Source organism: Pseudorasbora parva, chromosome 2, assembly GCF_024679245.1.
Source record: "Pseudorasbora parva isolate DD20220531a chromosome 2, ASM2467924v1, whole genome shotgun sequence".
In the NCBI taxonomy this organism is placed as follows: Eukaryota; Metazoa; Chordata; class Actinopteri; order Cypriniformes; family Gobionidae; genus Pseudorasbora; species Pseudorasbora parva.
In genome coordinates, this window is record NC_090173.1 from 17588466 (window position 1) to 17611346 (window position 22881).

At 38.2% G+C, this 22881-nt stretch overlaps 1 protein-coding gene across 1 annotated transcript; it reads right to left on the minus strand.

The window, feature by feature from the left end:
• Nucleotides 1–22860, minus strand: jmjd6 (jumonji domain containing 6, arginine demethylase and lysine hydroxylase). Its single transcript, XM_067457638.1, has 6 exons — nucleotides 22256–22860; nucleotides 19688–20076; nucleotides 13547–13833; nucleotides 11697–11832; nucleotides 5396–5534; nucleotides 1–1351 (listed from the first exon to the last, which is right to left on the minus strand). The coding sequence occupies exons 1-6, from the start codon at nucleotides 22382–22384 to the stop codon at nucleotides 1220–1222; spliced, it is 1212 nt and encodes a 403-aa protein (XP_067313739.1). The 5' UTR covers nucleotides 22385–22860; the 3' UTR covers nucleotides 1–1219.
• Between the last annotated feature and the right edge of the window lie 21 nt (nucleotides 22861–22881).

The window sequence follows — 22881 nt, forward strand, 5'->3', positions numbered from 1 at the left end:
TCAAATACATAGAAACTTTTATTAAACAATCATCAGTATTCATGTAGTTTTGATCTCAGCAACATCGAGGCGTCACATGACCGTGCCAGTGCTGAAGACAGAACATGAGGAGCTGAAATGAGAAGATCTGGAGCGACATGTAAGAGTACAGTCCATTGTTTTAAAGCGTAATATTTGCCATTCAAAACCGCAGCACTGAGAAATCAGATATGAGAATGAGAAATAGGAGTGCTCAAAACAACCAACATCAGGTAAAAATAGGCACTTTTTAAACCACATCTTGCTTCTTGATGCGTTATACGTGGTTACGGTCACAAACATTTCAACAACACTCACTCAGACCATTAAACGCCTCACGCCCATCACAACAAAAGTCCATTATTGTAGCCCTGAAACAAATTTAGGTCACAACATGGTACGCATGAACCTTCTGTTAAAAAATGAATTCAAAACTTTAAGACATTACAGGCTAGTCACTTTTTTCCTTTCCACAGGAAATTCCCCTCTTCTGTGTGGCTCATAGTGCACTGTATAATAAATAAGCATTAGCGCCCTCAAGTGTTTCACATACGCAGAAGGGTTATAATATAAGAAAAAACACCTCGTATTTCAGTCAAATGCCACAAATGTGCTAACTTAACCACTGAACTCACCGCTAATGGACTGTGTGAAGTGCTAAACCAGGTCTAACCGGGCCAAACACCGCAATCATAGTAGTTACGACAGAAGAAAGCTAGAGGATTTGAAACCATTCGGATCTAAATTTGTGTGGCTTAATGATTTAGTGAAGAAAGGGAGGATAAATCACAGCCATACGGGCAAGTCTTCTGCTAATCAAGAGAGAGAAAGCCACGTTTACGTACATTAGAATCAGTAATAAAATAATCTCTTTTCTATGTTCAAAGAGCTAAAGGCAGCATTACACATCAGGTCCAACCGTTTTACCTCAGATGACATACGAATCTGAGCATAACCCTTGTGAAATATAAAAACGGCATAATTTGGCACTGGGACAAGAGGGGACGTCAAGTTTCCTGTCCAGAGTCTGACATCAGCAAAGGCAACACGAGAAGGGTTTTCCTTCTTTCCTCCAGCAAGCACATATTTGGATGGTTTGTTCTCGTTTATCTCAAAAAACGCACTAAGGCTGAGTATGTTGTCATGAGGGTGACGGACGTTTCACGGCCCGGGAGATGACGATGGTGTTGATCGCGAGACGTCACCGGGACGAGCTGCGCTCTTTGCTCACGCAGTCGTCCTGGCTTGTGATGTCTCCGTTTCCCATCAGGCTACAGGTTCTCCTCTTCTTTCTGCGATGGGTCATGGCGTCGGCCTCAGAGCCTGAGTCAGCCTTCAGGACGAAAGACAAATGTGGTCACAAAAAAATGGCAAAATCTCATGAAAACATGAAAATATCCTCCTTGCCATTTTTAAGGCATACGCTAAATAAAGGGATGAGGCCTGGCTGAGTTACTTTCATAGTGTGGTCAGGGCTCGAATTTTCAGCATCATTACTGCAGTCTCCAGTGTCACATGATCCTTCAGAAATCATTCTAATATGATGATTTGCTCCTCAAGAAACATTTATGAGTATTATCAATGTTGAAAACTGTGTCCTTGCTGAATAAAAGTATTAATTTCTTTAGAAACTTTAAATTTTTGGAATGCTTTTGTACACTTAGGCTGTTTAATAAGTATTCAATTATTACCATTAATAACAATGTGTAAAGAAAACAGATACAGAATCATTAATACTATACTTTTTGTGTCATATCTGACTGAATTTGCCAAATAATAACTACATAATGAACTGTACAGTTCACAATGTGATTTGAGTGCGCCCTCTAGTGCAGTGGTTCCCAACCTTTTTCCTTTTTTCCTTCCTTCACGTCACGATTATAGTCTTTTATTATACACTTATTTATTAAATCCAGGAAATTGGCCAAAGAAACCTTTATTAAAATTAAGATACAATTTAAACAAAACGAAAGAAATGCTTTCTACAAAACAAAACTTAATATTAAACTAAATATAACCACCAAAATCATTTCTGACTGACTCGCATCTTTGCACTTATAATCAGATGAAATGTAAAAATAATATTATAATATTTAGACATAAATATGAAAAAAAAACATTGTTTAATGGCTACAATAAAGTAAGCTACAGATAAATGTCTGAGCTGGATTTGAGCGAACATCTTTTTATCAGTGAGCGGTTCATGAGCGTACGCCTGCGGATTACTGAGCTTAGACAAGTCAACTTTGTTTATATAGCGCTTTTTCAATGAAGATTGTTTCAAAGCAGCTAAACAGTGTTAAACAGGAAAATATTGCAACAAAATTTGATTAGGCTGTACAGTCGCTCTGGAGAAAACAGCGATGTCTCAACTAATTTCAGTTAATCAATGTTAGTTTTAACATGACTCTCACCGGTCCGCTGCGTTGCGCTCGGCTCATTACAGGCCCGTTCTCGTCAGAACGCCCACGTATTAAAAATGGTCAGGTTTAAATCGTTCTGGGGCTCATAATTACAGTTAATGTGTCGGGCCGGGCTCGGACCCAACGTGCACAGGCTCGGGTAGGGTCGGGCTTGATTTTTTTGATCCCGATCTAAGCACTACCTTAAAGCATATCTGCTCCCCAGGTTGGGAACCAATGCTCTAGTGCAGGGGTACTCAAGTTCAAAGGCCAAGGGGGCCACATTTAAATCATACAAAATGTGAAGGGCCACAAATTTGCATCGTACGACTTTATTTAAAACAATATTTACAGTTTTTACTTTAGAAATGCAGTTTATCTTGCTATGTAAGTCTTGCTAGTATTTGTCCTATTTAAATTAATACTGAACATGAAAATGTAAATTTAAATCTGGAATAAAAAGTGGATTAACAATTTTTTGCAATATTAATGCAAAAAAGAGCTCATACTCAGAGTATTAAAAATATTAAAATATATAAAAATTGTACACACAAGCAAAGTAAGAACTAATACAACAACTAAGAAACAAATGTGTAAGCTACAAAGTTGCACAAGTCAGGGTTAGTGTAAAAATGCGTGTTAAACTCACAGCTGGAGCACTGATGGAGCGCAGCATTATAAACAGAAACGCTGTGTCAAGAGCTGCTCGCGAACACTGCACTTTGCTTAATTAAATATCTTTGAATCGTTTCGTTTAAAACTGGACATTTCAAGCTTTCTATTTCTCATGTCTGTGAGGCGAGTAGCTGCTGAGTTTGGGTTTATTTATGAGACGCGCGCTCCAGTTCATGAGCAATGAAAGCGATCACTCCCACGACTTCACCTCACGATTATAGTCTGCTATTTGCTTTTTATTTATTAAATCCAGGCAATTGGCTTTAGAAACCTTTTTTAAAATTAAGATACAATTTAAACAAAACGAAAGAATGCTTTCTACAAAACAAAACTTAATATTAAACTAAATATAACCTCCAAAATCATTTCTGACCCACTCGCATCTTTTCACTCATCATAATCAGATGAAATGTAAAAATAATATTATAATATTTAAACATAAATATGATGGAAAAAACACATTGTTTAATGGCAACAACAAAGTAAGCTACAGATAAATGTCTGAGCTGGATTGAAAGACGATGTCCTGTAGCTTACTAATGTAATTTAATAAAAATGTATACAAAAATCCATATATCTTTTCATTTAATTATAAAATTCATAGTAATGATTTATAAAAAAGAAAACTAAAACCAGTGTGAAATAAATGCTTTTAACTAGATTTGGCTGAGCGCGGGCGTTAAGGTGTGTGTGCTACTCGCGTGTGTGCGGATTGCGGGTGAATAAAACTATTTGCGGGACTCCCGCAAAATAGAAATATCTAAAAATAAAACATCTAGAAACAAATAAATTGTTATTCATCTATTGCACAAAACCAAAAAGAACAACTAAAACGAAAAAAAAAAGATTTACAGGCGCACGCAGGCAGAGTATAACACGTTTTTGCTGCATTGTGCAATGGAACCAATATGTGTTTATTTCTGGAACGTTATGGCCAAACAGATGTATTTAAGATAGAATCCACTCAAAGGAGTTTTTTGCGCAGTGCTGAATTCTATATGCTGACAAATCGTCTGATTATAGCAAAGAAAGTGTTGACATTTTGGAAGATTCATTGTGCAGTCATTTCTATTGATAACAGAGCTTTGTGAGATCGCAATAAACTGAGATATCTTTTTTGGAATTATGAAGGGGGCACCCTTTGCCCGTATTCTGCCACGCCAACCCACGCATGCACACGCTTGCTTTTACATTAAATTACTTGAAATAGTGTCATGGACGTACAGAGAAAAACTATTTATACTTTTATGCGGACGGGAGCGGGACAAAACATGAATGTTGCGGGCGGGAGCGGGAGAAGGTTAAGAGAAGGTATAACATAAAATCCGTCCCACGCAGGTCTCTACTTGGAAACACCACAGTGGTGCAGTGCTCACGCTGAATGGCACGAAATGTTGGCTATTACTGACTATTTAAACTGAGCTGTGTAACTTCTTATATATTAGGTTGGCAATTTTATTTTGATAATGAACTGACTGCGATGTTTGCAGTGCTGGAATATGTGCGAGCGCGAGGCGGCCGCGCGAACGAGCAGAGGAAACAAATAAAATCTGTCATTTTGGTCATACAGATAATAAGAGAAATACATTGTTCAAAACTGCAAAGTGTTTACTTGCATTGTGCAATTGTAAAATAAAGAAAACACGATTTGCTTTCCGTCGTGGGTTTCCATTCCGTGAACTTGTTTGGAGGAGCGCCGCACCTCATGATAATGAAAAAAAAAAATTAAATATTATTAACTTAAATGTTCAGTGTCGCATCCAGAAGTTAAACACACAGCTGTCTTCATAAAAAGAGAGAGAGAGAGACTAAAATGTGCTGATTCCGCTCAAGCTCGATCTTTCTCCTATTATGGTCTTTGATCGTGAAATGAGCTGAAAACTGAAAACAAGTGTTCTTTTTTTATTAGCCTACTTAACCTGCCCGACATGTGGATTTTCCGCAGCGTCCGTGGTATTATCATAGCCTATAAGTAAAACTGTCTAATATTCGTGCAACATTTGAGTTTATTTTTTTTTATTTTTTTTAAATTGCATTCATCTTCAGCATAATGCGGGCCACAAAATTAATACCGACGGGCCGGATGCGGCCCGCGGGCCGCCTGTTGAGTACCTCTGCTCTAGTGTATTCTGACTGTACAGCCAGTGTTTTAACCATCTTCTTGCATGGTTACTTCATAAGCATTTAAAAAAAAAAAAAAAAAAAAATTAAATTATTAACATTAATGAAAAAAAAAAAGCTCATTAACAGCTCAAGTCAGTGTATAATTGTGTGTGTGGATCTAGAGGAACATGATGTACCTCTGAACCGGAGTCGGAGGAGCTGGAAGAGGAAGAGGACGAGGAGTCACTGGAGCTATCCGAAGCGATGCCAGTTGATTCCTGCAGATCCACTTTATCTGCAAGAGCAGCAATATCTGGCCTTTCCTGTTTCAGTATCCTGAGACAAACAGAGAAACAACGTCAGGAGGAACCCATTCAAATAATCAATCACATTTACAAAGACATCCTTTCACACTTACAGCTTGACTGAAAATGACAAAAATGATTCGCCTGTGTCTGTCTAAGTGGAAACTAGTGTTGTCAAAAATATATCGATACTGAAATATCTTAAAACGATTCCACTACTCCTTTTTGCAGTATCCCAGCTGCACTTTCTTGCTCTCCTGTCCGGCAGGGACATGCAACGTCTCCTCTCATTCACAGAGGTGTCAAAAGTACTCACATTCATTACTCAAGTGGAAGTATAGATACTAGGGTTTAAAAATACTTCTGTAAAAGTTGAAGTATCAACTCAGGCTTTTTACTTAAGTAAAAGTGTAAAAGTACTGGTTTTCAAAACTACTTAAAGTATAAAAGTAAAAGTAATGTAAGGAAAAAAAATTCCATTAAAGACAAAAGCTTAGGCCACACCACAGGGGCCTATAGCGCACTACCCCACCTCAAAAATATTTTTCTAAAGGCCATAATGACTATAATGTTATATTAAAATGTTAATGTTGAAAAATTTGGGATGCACTGGCTACCTGTTTCAGCCGCATATATACCCATTGAAAATTAATGCATTTTAGTACAATGGAAATATACCATTATGTGTACTGCTGAGCATTAACATGTTTCCTGAAGCGGAAGATATGATGACTAGTTGCCTATAAGTAATTTTATCAATAACCTTTATTGGAATGTAAATGTAGGCTACATGTGTGATCAGTGTTGCCAGATTGGGTCGACGCTTTAGAGCCCTACGGGCCCTGACTTTTACACCCCTAACCTCATACCCACTGTCGGCCGCTGACTGCTTGGTTGTCACTTTAAAAAAAATTAACAGACAAACAAATGATCCAAACATTTTTCTAAATTAACTTTAATAAAGAAACTAAACGAAATATAACTACTTGGACATTAGAAACAAAGCTGAACTATTTTAATGACTGCAGGAGTGTGTCATAGGATTGTGCAGGGCCTGTGCAGGGCTCAAAGCTCAACAAAACCAGCCCACTCCCCCGGAAAAAAAAACACGGCCAAAACTTTAACTACAAAAATAATGTGATGACATTTTATTGAATAAGCCACTTTAAGTGCAAACAGTGCCCAATATAAGAGTTCAGAAAAAGCACATAATTAACAGGCATTTCATATGTTAAAACACACCACCTGGGGCGTAGCCATCTTTTCAGGAGTGAGGGGGACAGAAATGTCGTAATACCATTTTTTTGACCGATATAATTTATCGCATCTCTTGCTTTTAATTTGGTAAAATATCAAATACACTGCTGAACAATAACCTCAAATATCTATAATATTTTTCTCCTATATTTTATGCCAATTTTATGATTGGTTTACTACAAACACTTGTGCATTAAGTCTCCATAGATTTTATGCAAAGTAAAATATATATATATATATATATATATATATATATATATATATATATATATATATATATATATATATATATATGATATTTATATAATATATATAAACCAGCTGTTCTCTATGTGAATATATAGTAAAGTGTAATTTATTCCTGAATTTATCATCATTACTCCAGTCTTCAGTGTCACATGATCCTTCACTGATCATTCTCATATGAGCATTTGATGATCAACACAGTTATGATTATTATCAGTTGTGCTGCTCATGGTGCTGCTTAATATTTGTGGAAGCCATCTAAACATTTGTGGTACAATTTAAAAAAGAGATAAATGAATACTTTTATTCATCAGACATGCATTCAATTGATCACAAGTGATATTTTTTATGTTATAAAAGATAATTTATTTAATAAATGCAAATAAAAGCTGTCAATTGAACTTTCTATTCATCAAAGAATCCTGAAAAATAAAATGTATCATGGTTTCCACAACATTTTTAAGCAGCACAACTGTTTTCAACACAGATAATAATCATAAATGTTTCTTGATTATAAAATCATCATATGAGATTAGTGAAGGATCATGTGACACTGAAGACTGGAGTAATGATAAATTCAGCTTTGATCACAGGAATACATTACTATATATTCACATAGGAAAAAAGCTGTTTTAATTGGTAATAATATTTCACAATATTACTGTTTAACTATTTTTGATTAAATAAATGCAGCCGTGGTGAGCAGAAGATAGCCTACTAAACATTAAAAAGCTGCATTATTCATATGATACTTTATTGTCAATAAATAGGCTACATTGAGATGGCTTGAAAAACACACATAAAGCATATATTGTCGCAATCGTCTGATTGTCGTCGTCACGTTTCATTTCTCATAACGATTGTTTTCCTTCAGCTGCAGATCCAGCGTGACAGTAGCTATTACTTCTACGAATCCGCTTTTGGACTTTCTATGAGAGCGCCTCCTCATATTTAGATGCGAATAAAATGACAGGTCATGCATAGATTATTTTTTGTCTCTGAATTTAAATCTTGATGTATTCACGTTGGTTTCTATGTAAATACATTTGACCGTGACGCGTGAAGCGCGCTATCAACCGAGATTAGAGAAGGTTGTTTTTAGCGTCACTGTTAACTTGCCCGCCACCGCGCAGGGTAACGCTGGTACGAATCCCGCTCGGAGCGGGTCGACTAGGATCGGTGAGACCAAGTAAAAGTGCGGGGGACGAAAATACATTTTATTAAAAGTGAGGGGGACACGTCCCGTAATCTATGCCCATGCACACCACTGCCACAATGCGTAATTCATTGATACTGTACAATAATCCGCCGACAAAAAAAATAACAACAATGCGCTTAGCTTTGCTGACAAAACTACAGTACACTTGTGAAGTTCATAGAACATGCACTTAGCCCTGTCAAAACTGATTCATCATTGATTCAAACCTCTTTCAGCAGCTGTTGGGGTTGCTTGCAGATGTCCTGAGTGTGTGTATTATGATGGACAGGAATCATGATTATACTTATAAAGAGTCTTCGAGTCACAGGTGTAATCCACGTTTGAGAGTTGGTTCACTCTCCCACTCCTTACTGTAGAAACGGCTTGTGTATATATATACTGTATGTACCGGTATGCCACTTTAGCATAGCGATCACTTGAATATGTAGTACATCTACGACGAGTTATCCCGCTAAAAACCTGGCTGTTAGTGATGTGTCGTTCATGAACGATTCGTTCATTTTGAACGAATCTTTATTATGACTCGGGACTACCGAGTTGTCTCAGATAGTGATTTGTTCATTTTGTGTTGACCGCGCATGCGCATTACGCAACATATGGCCTCTGAATCAGCTCTGAATCTCCGAATGATTAGTTCTTTTGAGTCTCGGGTTTGAGTCTTTCGTTCTTCCTGTTAGTCCCATAGAGTCTATGCTGTCAGTAACGGAAACAGAAAAGATTAGTTCTTTTGATCGAGTCTCGGGTTTGAGTCTTTCGTTCTTCCTGTTAGTCCCGTAGAGTCTATGCTGTCAGTAACGGAAACAGAAAAGATTAGTTCTTTTGAGTCTCGAGTTTGAGTCTTTCGTTCTTCCTGTTAGTCCCGTAGAGTCTATGCTGTCAGTAACGGAAACAGAAAAGATTAGTTCTTTTGAGTCTCGAGTTTGAGTCTTTCGTTCTTGCTGTCAGTCACATGCTGTGTGTGTGTGTGTGTGTGTGTATATGTATGTATATATATATATATATATATATATATATATATTCAAAATTAGTCTAATTGAATTTGTGATGTTAGACTTGAATAGTCAATATATTTCCCATATTTGTATATGTCTGATATTCACTGAGAATAATATAAAAAATAAAATAAATAACTACGTGCTTTTTACTAAAAAGGTTGTGAACTTGTGTTCTACGGTGACAAGTCACGTGACAAAAGAACGAACGACTCAAACCCGAGACTCGATCAAAAGAACTAATCTTTTCTGTTTCCGTTATTGAAAGCATAGACTCTATGGGACTAACAGGAAGAACGAAAGACTCAAACCCGAAAGACTCGTAAGAACTAATCATTTTTGTTTCCGGACCTGTGTCACGCACGGTCCGGGCGGCCCAGCCCCCAGATCTGATCAGAGTCAGACACAGACGAGTCGACAGCTAACGTCTCGAGGAGCTCGAAGACACGAGAGGCGGAAAACAAACGTGATAAATATGAAGTTGCAAGAGAAAGAATGTTTTGGATCAGGAGGTGAGGTGAACTAACAGAGAAACTGCAATAGCCTGACCCAACAACTAATCAATTAATTAAACATTTCAGTTTCTTATAATTTGGCTTTGGTTGCTGTACCCTATAGTTTATTTGTATGTAGTTTTAAATGTAATCAACATTTTCATAAGTACTAGATGTGTTGGGCTATTTAACATGTCATTTTGGTGAAATGAACGAAATGACTCGAAATGACTCGAAAAAAGATTCGTTCATTTTGCTGAACGAGACTCAAAGATCCGAGTCAGTAAAATGATCCGAACTTCCCACTACTACTGGCTGTCTTGAATGAGCGCGTCTACTCTGCTGCTGATCGCTGACTGACTGAAAGTGCGTGCTCGTCCGCTGGAACCCGCCCAATCTGGCAACACCGTGTGTGATTTGTGCTTTGAGTCATGTGCAAGCTCGATGGATCGCGTAGTAACCAATAGGGTGTTGGAATGGTATATGTTTACACTTCTCATCCAACCACAATCAAATTCACACTATCCGGATGACGCGATTTATCTGTATAGTTTTTTTTTTTTTTTAACAAGATGAAATGAAAGAGGAGTAACGAGGCTATTTTTAAAAAGTAAGGAGTAGAAAGTACAGATAATTGCGTGAAAATGTAAGGAGTAGAAGTAAAAAGTAGGCCGAAAAATAATTACTCCAGTAAAGTATAGATACCCAAAATTTCTACTTAAGTAAGGTAACGAAGTATTTGTACTTCGTTACTTGACACCTCTGCTCATTCACATCGGTTAGATAGTGCTCGTTTGTCTGGCGATCACCAGATCAAGCTCAATTTAAGATTGAACGTTGGTCTGGGGAGTCCATTTTATTTTCCTACTGCACAAGAGGCGTGATCAACGATGAACCACCTTATCTATTCATCATCGTGTTAAACCCGCCAATAGTGCGCCAGGTGGATAAGCCAGTCCGTGATTGGTTCCCACAAAAATATAACAGAAGCAGTAGACAACATTCATGTACAGGTTGCCTGGCGAAATCAAATCGCCGGCAGATCAGGCTGGGTTTACGCAGTCTAGTGTGCTTGTGTGACCGGGTCTGAATTTTGACACAGAATTCCAGTCATTCATGCAGACGTCACGCTCACACATAATAAATCCGCTGTCGAAATATAAGAGCCAAATTTGGTTTTTCGCAGCTCATTTATGGTCAAATACACTGAAACAATGTCACAATGGCCATCTTCAGTATTAACGTAAACACAGTCGTAAACCGTTCAGGAAGAATGTGCAACAGGAACAGTGTTTTGGATCAGTGAGTGCATCAGGTCTTAAAGGGACAGGCAGCCTAATAAACGTGCCACTCTCCTAATGTTGGTAATGTTACTCAAATAACAAAAGCCAAGGAGAAAATCACTTACTGCTCTTCACTGATTAACTTATTATTCTGCATTTCATTTTTACAATGAAGATTATCCAATGTTATTTTAAATTTGATTACTTGTTTCTTTATTTAGTTTCTTACCTCAATACCTAAAAAAATAAAGACAGTCTATTTGATTTGTATCTTTCTTATATTGTATTAATTTGTACTATAGCTAGTCATTTTGTTTTTGTTCTTATTTTACTACATTTTACTTGTCTTTATTAAATTCAATTTAACATTTGAAACCAAGCTTCCTTGTGCTATATGCTATTGCAACAAAATTAACCCATTGTTAAAAACAACAGAAAAAAACTAAAATCATTGAGTTGGCAAATATGTGCCATACTGTGATGGAAAGTTATCAATGCTTATATATGAAAATATATATTACATTTTCCTTTTTTTAATTTGAGACATTTGTTGTTGTCATGATCATTTTGATGATATAAATCGAGGGAGAAAAAAAAGCAGTATCGGCTCCAAATATTGGCTCAAGAAAATTAGCAGCCCGTATTGGTCATCAGCTAAAAAAAAAAAATATCAAAAAATGATATTAGTCAATCCCTACTTACCGGTACCACTTCCTGGAGAGTTTGGGCCGACCTCGTACTGTCTTGTGCCACACGATGGGGAAGTTGGTGGTGCTTGCAAAATTCTGGGTCACAGCAATAGTGGTGTCCAAGTTCAGGACTACATGCCACCATCCACCTATTAAAACACAAAACAATCCCAATTAGGGCTGCATGATTGGGCACAACATAATTATGACTGAATTGTGGTTGAAACTTAGTGAAAACTGTGGATTTTAACAGCATTTCTGTTTCAAATCTCTACTGCCTGGGTATAATTATGAAAGAAAAAAAACATCAAAAAGCTAGAACTTTATAATATAATTAGTACTGCAATTTGCAAAATTACATGATTTGCACTGATAACCTGTTACATATTGTAGAAAGTAATCCAGACTCTAAAATGGCTACCTTTGGATAAAAGCATCTGCTAAATGTAAATAAAGGCATGTGAACATTTTAAGCAAGTTTGAACTTTTGAAAGTCAAGTTTGCATTTGTCAGATGGTTTTTGTGTTCCTCTGAATGATCGGTTTTGTTCAGATGGGGCGTCACATTCAATTGAGTCGTTTTTGCATTTTCATCCATCTCTTTAATGAACATAGCTCAAGAGTAGAAGGCTTCTATACTTCACCCACTTTTACACTAATAATTTCAGTTTTACAATAAAATTAGCAGCTAAATTGCACTCTGATGGAGTCTGTGAAATTCCTTAATTAATTTTACAAATCTAGCAAAGCCTGAATAGCTGGCATGGGCTCCTTTCCAGACTGATAAATACCATGTGGTTTAGGCTTATGTAGAGGCATTGCTCAGAAGAAAGACACGTCTTTCCACTTTTTATAACCGATACCCATTATTTGCCCGGTAACAGATATATATAGAACCAATATTTACTTGTTTTATTTCTGCTTTTACCGCTATAGCTACAGAAGTGAACTGAATAAACCGTTTTATATAACACACTTTTTAATTTAAACACTGTAATATTTACAATTTGACTCCCTTCTTATATTTAGGGCAAGACTGGTTCAGAGCATCTCCAAAAACTACAGCTCTTGTGGGGTGTTCCCGTCTGCAGTTGTCAGTATCGATCAAAAGTGAACCAAAGAAGGAACAGTGGTGAACCGGTGACAGGGTTATGGCCAGCCAAGGCTCATTAATGCACGTGGGGAGCGAAGGCTGACCCGTGTGGTCCGATTAAACAGACAAGCTACTGTAGCTTAAATTGGTCAAATTTAGCAATGAAAAAAAAAAAAGATTCCTTAAATAAAGATTCAAACGGTCATGAATCAGCAGATTGATTCATGATTTGGATTGCGTGTCAAACTGCCAAACTGCTGAAATCACATGACATTGGTGATCTGAATAATGAATCAATCCGCTGATTCATGACCGTTTGAATCTTTATTTGAGGATTGAAACAAATCTGGAAGAGAAGACAGTGCTGAATAAAGTCGTAGTTTTTGTTATTTTTGGACCAAAATGTATTTTCGATGCTTCAAGAGATTCTAATGAACTAACTGATGTCACATATGGACTACTTTGATGATGTTTTTATTCCCTTTCTGGACATAAACAGTATAGTGTGCATACACTTGCATACGTTGTCGGACTAAATATAAAATATCTTAAACTGTGTCTGAAGATGAACGGAGGTCTTACGGGTGTTGAACGACATTAGGGTGAGTCATGAATAACATACGTTTCATTTTTGAGCGAACTAACCCTTTAATGCTAAAGTCTAGCAGAGTCTAGGAAATATTAGGAAGGTCATAATGTTATGCCTGATTGGCGAAAACTAGTCATTGTTCCTAGTAAAGACCATTGTAGGTGCTGAATGCAGAAACTGACCAGGCACAAACACAGTCTCTCCAGGGTGCTGCAGCACCTCCAGGGGTCTGAATTCGGCTGGCCAGGTGGGCTGCTGTGTGCGGGGATAGATGACGTTGAACCAGGTGATGGCCTCGTCCTGCTGGTTGCCCCCATCCTCTCGCGTCACCTTGATAAGCTCACGGGGCGTGTGGGTGGGGAACAGGCACCAGCGCTTGTGGCCTTGAACCAGGGCGTTCCACGCACTCGTGCCGAGCGGGTCGATGTGGATGCCTGTTCCAGAGCGGGAAGGACCCATCACAAACCACCTGGGTGAACAGTGAAAAATAGCCTAAATGGACTGAAAACACATGAACCGTTAGCTACTGTCAACCATTAGGGTACAATCAGGGTCTGAAACGCATATAAAACAAAAAATAAATTTTCCCTTTTCAACAAATATAATAAATAAAAAAAATTATATTACATTGTTGTGAATTTCATATTTGTGGGCTCAGTCACATTGATCTTCCATTCTATTATTTTTACCTTTATTCAACACATGTAGTTGTAAAAATAATTATATTATACCTTTTAATTACATTATATTATAATATTATCAATACATTTCCTCTTTTGGGGGAAGGGTAATAAAGCCTATTATTATTATTACTACAACATTATATTTTCCTCTTTAAGGGATCAAATTTATCAAATCCTATTCTGATTATTTTGTTTGGTTTTTCCTCTGTTCAACAAATGTTATAAATATAAAAAATAATTATATTATTTGACATTATATTAGAGGTCGACTGATATGTAATTTCATTTACATCTTTTAAATGTATGCTGTTAAAATTAATAGTAAAAGGAATGACTTGTAAATAATCTTGTTAATCTCTCACTTTGTATTGCTATTCTTGTTATGCAGTGCTAGAAATCTAGACGCACCCTAGCGGCAGCAAATCTAATCTGCCCGCGAGTGTTGCCTAGCAATTCTCAATACCCTTCTGAACTGTAAACGCCTACCTCTTGCCGGGCCAATAACATCGTGTATAGAGTTGGTGGGCGGGGCTTAACATAATGACGCCAGAGTTGCGCTTGCGTGCTTCTAGTAAACACAGAAACTGGCAAACGGCGGTCTTTCGAATCAGCTTTGACTGCGACTCTGAAAAACTTGGAGTTAAGCTTTTCTCTGAGAAAAGAACAAAGAACGGCACTGAAGTCATTCTTAAGAAGGGAAGATGTGTTTGGAGTTTTGGAGTAACACCAGGGTGACAAGGAACATGAAACTATCCAGCCATGATAAGTATAAATCAGGAGTATAAATATGAGGAACCACAAAGGCCACATTCTCTTAATCAGTCCCCCATGTCCACGGTTAAAAACACAGCTGGATCTTTAATGTTTTGGGTCTGTTTTTTTGCTGGAGGTCCTGGACATTCATGGTGTCATGGATTCTAGCAAATACCAGCAGATAAAACATCTAAACCTGACAACTTCTGCTAGAAATCTTACAATGGGCCGTGGCTGGATCTCCCAACGGGACAATGATCCAAAACAAACATCAAAATTAGGGATGCACCGAAATGAAATTCTTGGCCGAAGTCGAAACCGAATAATAATGAAATGCTTGGCCGAAGACCGAAGGCCGAATACCGAACGCGGTGTTTCGCATTTTTTCCATTTATTTGGCAATTTTTTTTTACCATTACAATAATTAAATAGTAAAAATTTGCTTTTTACTATTTTGTGTTGCTTTTCAGAGAAATAAATCAAATAACAAAAATACAATTTCAAAATATTTATTTAACACTGAATTTTTTTTTAACATTCCAGCAGATATTATACAAACTAAGCACAACATAACTTAAAATAAATAATTAGTACAATAAAAAATATATTTTTATTTGGCCATCTTAGAAGCCCCCCTTCTTGAATAGCCTATGTTAGGCCTATAACTGACTGCTGAAAGAATGTAACTCTGTATGTCTACAACAACTAATGTGCATTGAATAGTGCAAAAAATGTGGATGAACCCACAACAAATAAATAACTGTCCTAGACATAAGCCTACTTAGCCTACTTCTTCAGGAAAAGTGGCAGGTTCTTCTTTATGAAAAGTAGCTTCTCTGCTTTCTCACATGAAAGTCAGTTCCTCTTCTCATCGATGACATGAGATCCAGCACTAAACAGTGCTTCCACACTGCTGACATGCTTGCTGCATAAAGCGCGCCCCTCTCACTCTACGTGGGTTACTTTTTGATCGCGTCATTAAAAACGTCATTGTTCGGCCAAAATTATTCGGCCTTTTTACTTATTCGGCCGAATGCCGAAAGTGCTTTTTTTGGCTATTTTCGGCCGAATAATTTCGGTTGCCGAACATTCGGTGCATCCCTAATCAAAATCAACACACAAATCTGTCACTGAGCACAAAATGAAGCTTCTGCCATGGCCGTCCCAGTCCCTGACCTGAACCCTTTAGAGAATGAGTGATGAACTGAAGAGAAGAAGCGCCAACATGGATCTGAGAATCTGAAGGATCTGGAGAGGGTCTGTATGGAGGAATGATCTCTGATCAGATGTTCTCCAACAAACTTATCAGACATTAGAGAAGACGACTCAGAGCCCTTAACTTGGCAAAAAGTATTTAATAAAAGGGTGCCAATAATTATTAAAACATGTTTTGGATTGTTCGTAATGTGATTTTGATTCATTTTGGATACATCTAATTTTATGCATCATAATCAAGTATCACTTAATTAATCGGTTATCATAAAATCCAACATCGGTCAAGCTCTAATCTCGGTTTTAAAAAGTTTCAGTTTATCAAATAGTTATTGTTAAGTTCTGTCTACCTTTAGTATAAGTTTTAAAAAGTTTCAGTTTATTAATCAGTTATTGTTAAATCCAATAACTGTCTACCTAAGTTTTAAAAAGTTACTGCCCAACTTCGTAATTGGTATCAGTAAAATCCAATATTGGTCGAACTCTATATGATATATTGTTTTCCCCTTTTCAACAAGTGCAATACAAACATTATATTATTTTGAACTTCCACTTTGGGGATCAATAAGGTTTATCTAATTATATTATAAGAATAGGTCTAAAAAGAGTATTAATTGTAATTATTTTCTAGGAAAAACTTGATATGACTTGATATGTTTAAACTACCATTTTTCTATGCTATGTTATGTTGTTCTAAGTAATTATTTAATTTCTAATACCCAAAAAAGAAAAACTAACAAAAAAACTTAGGATTTGTGCCTCTTATGTTTTTTAAATGAATTGGACACCACAGTGTTACCCTGGCTCTGCCCTCCTACGTACTTCCGCTCAATTTTCATTTTCCTTCAAGGGATCCCCTGGTGTTGAGACTTGTATGGCTTAATATAACATAAATGATGTCTCTTACTGAATTATGTATTTTATATATTTACAGATTTTATAATTGGACCATGGACGGCGCCATTTTGTTTGCGTTCTAGGTTGATGACGTAGAATGGTTGCACTCCTCAATCAGCTGCCGTTACCCGTAGCTATTTTTACCACAACGCAACTCGAAAATTGTTTCAGAGTAACGCCCGTTTCACACATACTCCGTCTGCAGTGCGTGTGCGGTGCGTGTTGCGTTCCGTGTGCATCTGTGGTGAAATGACTAGATTTTCGCGTCAGTACATGTTTATTTTAATGCGAACAATCTTCTGTCGCTTTAATGCAGCAACGCAGCGCAGCAAAAAATAGACTCGGTACGAAAACGATCCGTGCACTGCTGCAGACGCAACGCACCTGGAACGGACTGACGGACCGCATCTGCGTGCAGTGTCAAAGCTGTCATCCTACGCAAAAATACGCACCGCACACGCACTGCAGACGGAGTATGTGTGAAACGGGCGTTAAACAAAACCAATGAATTGCTTTGTAATTGTACTTAAAACACACTCAAACATGTGCACACAAACTCTCTCTCTCACAGACTCACATACACCCCAAACAGATCGGCGCGAACACACACACACACGCACTGCGTGCGCGCATACATAACCCTCAATCACTATTCCCTGTGTTGATATCATAGATAGACTGTTGATATGCAGTAGATTAACTGTAATGCCTAATGTAACTAGCAGAGGGAAATATCTAGGTAGGACGATGGGATAGGGTAACGTGAGGAAGAGAGGCAGGATGTTTTGGTGATGATGCATGGGATTGGTTTGTGCATTATAGTTTGAGGACAAGCTCAGTGAATTAACTTCAATCTTTAAACTTTCATTTTTAAGACACAAATAACATTCCTTACTTTTGTTCACTAATACAACTTGAAGGATTTAATGAAGACGAGTGCGTGAAGTCGGAAAGCTGTTTGTAAATCGGCTGTACACTCGTTATTGCGGTGAAACGTGAGACTGAATGAATGCACTTGAACATGTCCCTATGGTGTCGGACAACACTACAAATGGCCGTCCCTTCAAATAATGCCCTATTTCAGGGTATAGGGGGTTGATTTCAGATTCAGCCCCTGTCGTGGAGACTGAGCAGCCCAACATCTCGATTGAGACAACGCAGTCTGTCAGGTGTGTGCGCGCGCCCGTCGATCTGTTTGTGACTTGTGTAGGTGAGTTTGTGTGCACATGTATGTTTGAGTGTGTTTTAAGTACAATTACAAAGCAATTCATTGCTTTTGTTTAACTCTGAAACAATTTTCGAGTTGCGTTGTGTTAAAAATAGCTACGGGTAACGGCAGCTGATTGAGTAGTGCAACCATTCTACGTCATCAACCTAGAACGCAAACAAGCTGGCGCCGCCCATGGTCCAAATATAAAATCGATTTTTTAAATAACGTAGATCTTTCATGGGCTTTGTTTATGAGACATTGTTTATGTTATATTAAGACATACAAGTCTCAACACCATGGGATCCCTTTCAGTACTACGTCTGGGACTGCGGTGTATTCCTAGGTTTTCTCCGAAGAAATTTTTACCGGTCCAATCAGCGAACAGAGGGAGTGGCTGAGAACGATGAAGTTGATGTCGAGCGCTAGTTTGAGATGTAGTTCAGTAATGGCGGCGGAGAAAGATGCGAACTAAACCATTCATTGCATTGTGGCACCGCTGCCGAATATCCAGAAGTTAAAGCCGGAGCAATAACAGTCTTTGCTGGGGTTTGTTTGTGGCCATGACGTTGTGGCCCTCCAACAGGGTAAATTCGGGAAAAGTTTGATTGTCCAGATCGCTTCGTTAGTAATGAAGGAGTTGGCTGAAGCAATTCGGACGGTAACTGTTTCTCGTGGGGTCGGAAGGTATTGCCATCATTTAAGTTACAGGGACTGGTCAGTGATTTTATTGCCGTCTGTCTCTCACCACCCGCGGAAAAATCCCCAGCCGAGTTACCTACTGCTTTTGACAAACGCAAGGTCATGTTGATGTAACAGCTGTCCAAATCCACATCTGAGTTTTCAACAATATATCACTTCAAACTTCACTGTTTGTAATCATTTTTGACCACTGCAGAGCACCATACGGTTGCTTTGCTGTTATTTTGATGCATTTATAGACTTGTATTTCCTTAAAATGCTGGCAAGTATTTAGAAGAGCAATATATTTCATCACCGCTCAAACAAATTAAAATAAAAGCACTTAACCATTTGAATTGGTCCGTTATTTATTGCAGCATTTATTATCATACCAAGCATATGACATTTTATTTACAGCATACAATGTTACGGACCACGTGAGCGTTGCGTTCCCGATAACAAAACTCTCCTCTCCAATGAATAAATCACAATCCGAATGCACAAGTTTTAGGTTTTATCCTATAGTTTTATTACTCAGGTGGCATGCACATATGCACTTTTATTTTGTCGGATTTCCGTGAGTGAAACACGCGAAGGGCGCATGACATACGTCACGACCAAACATTAGCGATTGGTTATGGCAGATCCAGAGTGGCTCAGGGCAGATCCAATAGTTTTAAACCTCAACAGGTTGCCCGCCTTCGTGGAAATAAACCCTTGTCAATGGAGAGTGGCCAGACTCTATGTACAAATGAAATGTACGAGAGTCTGGTAAAACCAGGCTACCACAGTGTATCTCATTTGTGGCCATTAGCAGCTTGTTTAACTTCCATTTTTATTAAATCAGCAAAGATGAAACTGAAAAGTGATGGATAAAAAGGATGCGTTACCTGTATGGTGGGCGTCTCTTTTCCCCCGCAAACTGAAAGAGGTCGTCCCTAAAGAAAACGGGCACCTGGTAGTCCTCCAGAAGCTTGCGGCGCTTGGCGTGCTCGCCATAACTGCTATCAAAGATGTAGAGGGGGCTGTCATCACGGGTCGATTCCAAATACTCCACGTAGTACTTCATTTTCATCTTGACAGAGTAGCCATCGTTGTCCTCGCCGCATTTGAACTTCTGGTTGCGGTATTTGCGCTTGAGCCTCTCCAAGGTCCATTTTTCTCGCGCGGGCCACGACTCCTGGCAGTTGAGCAGAACGACAGGCTTATATGGCTTCTCAAAGCGCTGGATGAACTCCTCTGGACTAAGGCGCTGGGTGTCCACTCGCTCCACGTTGTCCTGGACAAAGACAGTCGAGTCAGTTATATTTTCTATAGAGCCTTCGCTATCAAATGTCATTTCAAAGCAGCTTTACAGAACACCATAAATTAATGTCAGAGCATTTAAAGGGTTAGTTCACCAAAAAATGAAAATGACCCTATGATTTACTCACCCTCAAGCCATCCTAGGTGTATATAACTTTCTTCTTTCAGACAAATTTTTTTTAATGATATATTATAGTGTTACATTAAAAAAAGTGTCCTGGCCCATCCGAGCTTTATAGTGCGAGTGAATCGTTGGCTCATTTTTGAAGTCCATAAAAGTGCATCTATCCATCATATAACTGCTCCACACAGCTCCAGGGGTTAATACAGAACTTCTGATGCGAAGTGGCACGTTTGTGTAAGAAAATTATCCATATTTAACACTTTATAGTGAATCATGAATTATGTTCAAAAACAAGATTTTTTAAAGACAAATAGTGAAGGATTTTGATATCTTGAGTCACTTCGCTTCAGAAGGCCTTTATTAACCCCCGAGAGCCGTGTGGAGCAGTTATATGATGGATAGATACACTTTTATGGACTTCATAAACTAAACAATTCACTGCCATTATAAAGCTTGGAAGAGCCAGGACATGTATTAATATAACTCTGATTGTGTTCATCTGAAAGAAGACCGTCATGTACACCTAGAATGACATGAGGGCGAGTAAATCAAGGGCTAATTTTCCTTTTTGTGTGAAATATTTCTTTATAAAGTGAAGTTGAAGGCCTGTAGACTAGCATGAAAAAGGTGTTCCTGAATGTCCTTCAGATTAAAAAGAGGGTCAAATCAATGACATAGAAAGGTTTACTAAAAATGTTTACTGACAAAACTCATTACAGAAAACACGCACCAGGCCGGGTTTCTAAAACGGTACGCAGTTTGCCTTACAGGGTCTCTATGATGACAGGGTCTCTCATTATCATCTATGATGATGGTCTAACTGGTGAGATTATTGTTAGCGACTCCTTCCTGTGGTCACTTGAACTACTGTTGCATGGAAAACGGCTACATGAAGACAATAGTGTATGTTCTTGTAAAACAAATTTAACAGTTCTCAGATGTTTTGACTCCAAGTCATTTGATTTGTTTTCTTTTTGATATTTTGGTTTTATTTAACAGAAACTAGATGAGCCTATGGATAGAAATGAGTAACTAAAATAATTATGAGGATTTCAGGATTTCTGACATTTTAAGAACTGAACATTCATCAAGGTTCACCCTTTTTTAACTAATGAATTTACACAACTTTTCACTGGATAAGGATATTTAGAGCTTGACATCATTATAATTTTTTTTTATTCTTTATAAAAATTCCTATGGTATTTTACGAATACTAAACAATTGACAGGTCTAGAAATGAAACTTTCAAAATGGGAAAAGCTGGATTTGTGAGGCAGTTCAAGACTCAGATTGTTTTGACTAAAATTGTTGTTAAGTCATCTTAAGGCCCTGCTTGACAGTTTGCTGAGGCCCCTCGGGTCAGGAACCGACTCATGTACGGCCGTTACTGGTAGCCAGTGATTATAGTTTATAAAGTTGAAAATATGGATATATTTTTCTTACACAAACGCATGGCTTTGCTTCAAAAGTACTTAATTTACCCCCAGAACCGTGTGGAGTACTTTAAGAATGGAGACACTTTTTTGGGGGGCTTTAAAATTAAATCCAATCCTCAATTCACTTCCATTGTAAAGCCTGGAAGAGTCAGGATATTATTTAAGTATAACTCTGATTGTATTTGTCTGAAAGAAGAATGTCATCATGTACACCTAGCATGGATTGGGGGCAAGTAAATCGTGGGATAGTTTTCATTTTTGGGTGAACTATGAAAGCAGACTAACGTTATAATTTGTAATATTTAAAACATAGCTATCTAGATACAGTGCGAATACAGTAATAGTATCACATGGTAATACCGTTGTAATTTATTGTGTATGTAAGCAACAATAAACTTGTAAAGTGTCCTTTTCTACACGAGGAAGTGTGTACGTGCGGCGACCAACGTAGACACTGGCAGTCGTCATACAAGCACGCGATACGACCACATGCGTGTGTAACTTGAAAAACACACTAAACGACAACACCGACGTGGTGTCTGCGACTTGTAACGCCTGCGCTACTCGTTACTCAGCATAAACCGCAGCGTTACCTTCACGGTCCTGTGCGACAGATCAAAGCTCTCGCAGTAATCGTGCTTGGTCCAGTCGCTCGAGTCCTTCAGCTCGGGTCTGGCGCTCCGCTTCGCTTCTTTGATCCGTTTCTTACTCTTATGGTTCATTCTTCAGCGTTTCGACACGTCTTGTCTTCGGGCGACGCTTTTAGCCCGCGTGCTATTGCTACGTCCAAACGCAATGGATGTCTATGGAGAGGCTAGTCAGTCGCTGTAGGCCTTGTAGATGTGTGTGCAATTATTTTGCTGCCGACAGTAGTGTACGCGAGACCGGAATCAAGTTGTGTTTATTTCAGAGAGACTGGAGGTCTGATATACTGAAGGGTTCGGTAATAAACTAAAGTTAGATAACCTGGCAGCAGCAAGCTTCTTTCACGCCGTATGGCGCAATCTAACTGTGTAGCTGATATCCCGCCCCGTAAGCGTTTCTAAGAATCTGATTGGCTGTCTGTTTCATATTGTACATTCGATTAGAATGCCGATTGGCTGTCGAGTGTGCGAGTCACTGTCCGCGCAAACTAAGATCCAATAGAACATCACCAGAGAAATAGACCGCCTAAATGTGCTAGTATGGTTGGCTAAATTGTTTTAATGCCCGGAATTTT